Genomic DNA, 4,039 nt, shown 5'->3' on the forward strand with positions numbered 1-4,039 from the left:
TCTGGATTCCTCTCCCTCCATCTGCCCGGCAGACTGCCAGAGCTCTCCAGAATCAGAGGGGATAGGACCAGACTGGGCAATGGGATTGGGCTCTCTGCCCTAATCACATCCAGCAACCCGAGGTTGTGTCAGTTCAGAGGCTCCCTGAAATTGGCCACAGTCCCAGAGATGGGGAGTCCAGGTGCCGGGGGAGCCTCTGCCTAGAGGAAAGGTGCAGCGGTGAATTTCACCCCACGTCTCAAGGGCACAGCCTGAGCTGGGATCCCATCTCCACCCAGAGCCAGGGGCAGACTCGCTCCCCCATGAATGAGGCCGGTGGGAAAGTGAAGATCGGGGCTTCACTATCAGCGTCAAAAAATGCCACCTGCCCCTGTGTATAATCCAGAGAGACCCGGATCCTCCTGGGCACCCAGCTCAGGGACAGGGGTGTCGCAGGAGAGGTGATGACCAAGTACCGACTCCTCCACAGTCCCACAGCCCAGATCCCCTTCTCAGGTCCAAAGATGAACTCTCCCTTCCTCTTCACAGACTCTCTGGCCACTCCCACAGCCCAGCCTCCTCCATCCCCCACCTCCACCTCCCAGCAATGTCGCCCCGAGGTGAATTCCTCACAGCCCAGCACACAGAGCTCAGCGTCAAATCTCTCCGGATTGTCGGGAAGATGCTGCCGCGTGTGTCCCCGCCTCACGCCTTTCCGATCCTCAGACAGGACGAGTTCGGGATGAGCCGTGTCTGGATCCAGAGTCACATTCACTGAGGGGAGAGAGAATCAGAGCATTAGGGGCAGAGCTCAGCGCTGGGGGAGGCTGGGACCATTTCTCACACTCCCCAGCAGCCCCATCCCAGCTGGGACCCTCCCCGATTTTCTGCCTTGCTCCCCTAGGGAGCTGCCTCTGTGCTGGCGCTGAGCAAGGATATCTCCATGGCGCCTTCCTCCTAGGCCCTAGAGGTGCTGTTATAGCTGAGGTTTTTGGCTGCAGATTCTGCCTCCTCCCCGGCTGCATCTCCCTGGTCCCCCTGCTGGGGTTGCCCCACTCCCGGCAGCAGGGAGAGAGCAGGGTAGGGAGGCCACAGGCACAGACTTTCTAATGTGCATGGGGGGTGCTCTGCCCCAGGCCCCTCCCCCACTCCACCCTTTCCTCCAAGGCCCCACCCCCATCCCTCCTCTCCCCGCCCCCCCTCCACCCCACCCCGCATCTTCCCGCCCAGTTCTGTCCCCTCCCCCCAGCACGTTGTGCCCTCGCTCCTCCTCCTCCCTCCCAAACCCTCCTGAACACTGGGAAACAGCTGACTGCAGCGGGTGGGAGGTGCAGGGAGATTGGGGGAGGTGCTGATTAGTGGGTCCTGCTAGCAGGCAGCAAACATGAGGGGCACAGGGGAGCTGATGTGGGGCTGTTGGTGGGTGCTCAGCACCCACCATTTTTTCCCTGTGGGTGCTCCAGCCCCGGAGCACCCACGGAGTTGGCGCCTATAGGGAGGGCTGCTGGGAGACACCTCCCCAGCCCTGCCAGCCAGGAGGGAGGAAGCAGGAGATGGCACATAAATGGACCATAAATTTGGTAGGGCCCTAATCTGGTCAATGTCACAGTCATGGGATTTTCACGGTTTCAGGTGTTTACATATGAAATTTGACAGTGTTGTAACCATGGGGGTCCCGACCCAAAAGGAGGCCATGGGGGGATCACAAGGCTATTGTAGGAGGATCATGGGATTGCCACCCTTACTTCTGTGCTGCTGCTGGCAGTGGTGGCTGCCTTCAGAGCTGGGCAACCAGAGAGCAGCGGCTACTGGCTGGGCGCCAGGCTCTAAAGCCAGTGCCACCATCATCAGTAGCAGCGCAGAAGTGAGCGTTGCAGGGTATGGGGGAGGGGGGTGAGTTATCATCCATCTGGGTTTTCCCCGCAGCCTCCCTGCCTGGGTCAGGGCTGACAGCTGGAGCCGCAGCCTCCTGACTGGGTCAGGAGCTGTCCCAGCCAGCATCTGCAGAGCTTCCTGCAGCTGGGGGAGGTTCCCAGAGGTGGGTCTGACCCACCTCTGGGGGCAGCCCCTGCAGGAGAAGAGGCAGTCCTGTCCCTCCCCAGCCTGGACTGGGACTAGCAGCTGGAGCCCGGCCCACAGTGGGAGCCCAAGCCTGGGGTACCCCCAGCCCTGCTCCTCCCCTGTCATAGCCAGAATCACGGGGGAGATCAGATTTCACAGTCTGTGATGCGTTTTTCAAGGCCGTGAATTTGGTAGGACCCTACACGGGAGGGACAGTGTGCAAACCCCACTCCAGAAGGAAGGGGCTAGGGATTGATACTGGGTGTGGGGCAGAGGGAGGGGTCACCAGCACGTGGAAGGTGGAGGAGGGATGATGGCAAAGACAAGAAAGGGCCCCCAGCCCCAAGGGGAGGAAGAGAAGGAGGCACCAGCTGGAGAGGGTCCCCTCCCCACCTGGGTGGACGAGATGGGGCAGCACCCAGGAGAGAGTCCCCAAGGACAGGTATCAGAGGGGTAGCCATGTTAGTCTGGATCTGTAAAAAGCAGCAGAGAGTCCTGTAGCACCTTTAAGACTAACAGATGTGTTGGAGCATAAGCTTTCGTGGGTGAATACCCACTTCGTCAGACGCATGCCCAGACCCAAGGACAGGGTGAAGGGAGACCCCACAACCCAGCAAGAGGGAGAGAGATCGAAGAGGATGACTGGAGACAACAAGGGGCTCGGTCCGACCAGTGAAGGGGTTAATATGCTGGAGTGTTTAAAGCCGTCCCCCTCTCTGGAATGCCCATTCTCTAGTCATAACAGCTTCTGTTTTCTCTGATCTCAGAAGCTTCTTCTGCAAGTGAATCCAGGGTCACCAACACAAACTGTTATGATCTCTTCCCATTTGCAGCCTTCTTTCCCGGCCCCACCTTTCCCAGAGACTCACCCCATTCTCTCTCCAGTTCGGAGGGCAGGGTATCTAGAGAGAGAGGAGAAAGATGAGATGTCATGCTGTCATGTTATGGCGTGATTTCTGCCGGCCATAACCAGAGCTGGAATGCATTTGGGGGCATAGTGAGAAGAATTGTTGAAATATTACATGGTGGCAAAAGAGAAAGAAAAATGTAAAAGTCAAAAAAAAAAAAATACCCCCCCCTTAAAAACCCCCCCCCCCCCCCCCCCCCACCCCCGGCGCACCACGGGCGGGCGCCGAGCCCGGCCGCGGGCGTCGCTCCCAGACCAGCTGGAGCGCCAGGGGGAGGGCGGCGAGCCTGCCGCGGCTCCGCTGGCGGCCGGAGCCCCGGGAGGAGGGCGGAGAGCCTGGCCGGGGCTCCGCTCTCCCCGGCGGCCAGAGTGCCGGGAGGACGGCGGAGAGCCCAGCCGGGGCTCCGCTCTCCCCGGCGGCCAGAGCGCCGCGCCGCCCCCCTCCAGGTGCTGCCCCAAGCACAAGCTTGGTGGGCTGGTGCCTGGAGCCGGCCCTGCACGGAGAATTTCTACTGAGGCCAGACTGACACTGAACCCAGGCAGGAATATGGTCAGAGCACTCTGTATGGCCGTAAGGTCTTCCTTCATCCAAAGAGACTGCATTCCTCTATAATCCAGGCAAACGAGGTAAGGTGACAACGATTCACATTCATATTATGGTTGTTTCTCAATCAGAATTTCATTTGCCCTAGAAAATTCTCCAGCCCAGTCCCCTCATTCAAGAATTTTGATCTATCTCTTTTCTGTTCTTTTTAAATAGCAGTAGATTGGTCACTGCTCAGCAAATCCCACAATTCTAGAGACAACTTTTTATTTCCCTTCCTAGATCCCTTCCTGGTCGTACCTTTCAATTTCTTCAGAGTCTCCTTTAGAACAAAGATTTTCGGAGAGAAATCACTGAGTCTCTTCTCCAGCTCAGGAGAAATCTCCACTGGCCGCTGGAATTGCCCCTTCTTGCACCTAGGAGACAGGCTGTTCTGATTCATCATTTGATTACTTAATCGTTATTCTTCATTATTTTGGCATTCATCATTTAATATCAGTTGCATGTCAGTGGAAGCACATGGGCTGTGAAAGCTGTTAAGTTGAGCA

The 4,039-nt window shown here is 57.8% G+C and overlaps 1 protein-coding gene across 1 annotated transcript; it reads right to left on the reverse strand.

Moving 5' to 3' along the window:
- Positions 1-6: 6 nt before the first annotated feature.
- Positions 7-4,032, reverse strand: LOC113405406 (tripartite motif-containing protein 15-like). Its single transcript, XM_026646603.2, has 3 exons — positions 3,792-4,032; positions 2,910-2,942; positions 7-753 (listed from the first exon to the last, which is right to left on the reverse strand). The coding sequence occupies exons 1-3, from the start codon at positions 3,934-3,936 to the stop codon at positions 239-241; spliced, it is 693 nt and encodes a 230-aa protein (XP_026502388.1). The 5' UTR covers positions 3,937-4,032; the 3' UTR covers positions 7-238.
- Between the last annotated feature and the right edge of the window lie 7 nt (positions 4,033-4,039).

This window comes from Terrapene carolina, unplaced genomic scaffold (genome assembly GCF_002925995.2).
Source record: "Terrapene carolina triunguis isolate 2854851 unplaced genomic scaffold, T_m_triunguis-2.0 Scaffold35592, whole genome shotgun sequence".
Lineage (NCBI taxonomy): Eukaryota > Metazoa > Chordata > Testudines > Emydidae > Terrapene > Terrapene triunguis.

What these genes read in the sequence shown, in the direction of transcription:
- LOC113405406 (XM_026646603.2), bottom strand. Translation starts at nt 3,936, where the DNA reads ATGATGAATCAGAACAGCCTGTCTCCTAGGTGCAAGAAGGGGCAATTC. An exon ending in GACTCTGAAGAAATTGAAAG is followed by an intron (nt 2,943 to 3,791) that starts GTACGACCAGGA and finishes CTCTCTCTCTAG; the next exon opens with ATACCCTGCCCTCCGAACTG. An exon ending in CGAACTGGAGAGAGAATGGG is followed by an intron (nt 754 to 2,909) that starts GTGAGTCTCTGG and finishes CTCTCCCCTCAG; the next exon opens with TGAATGTGACTCTGGATCCA.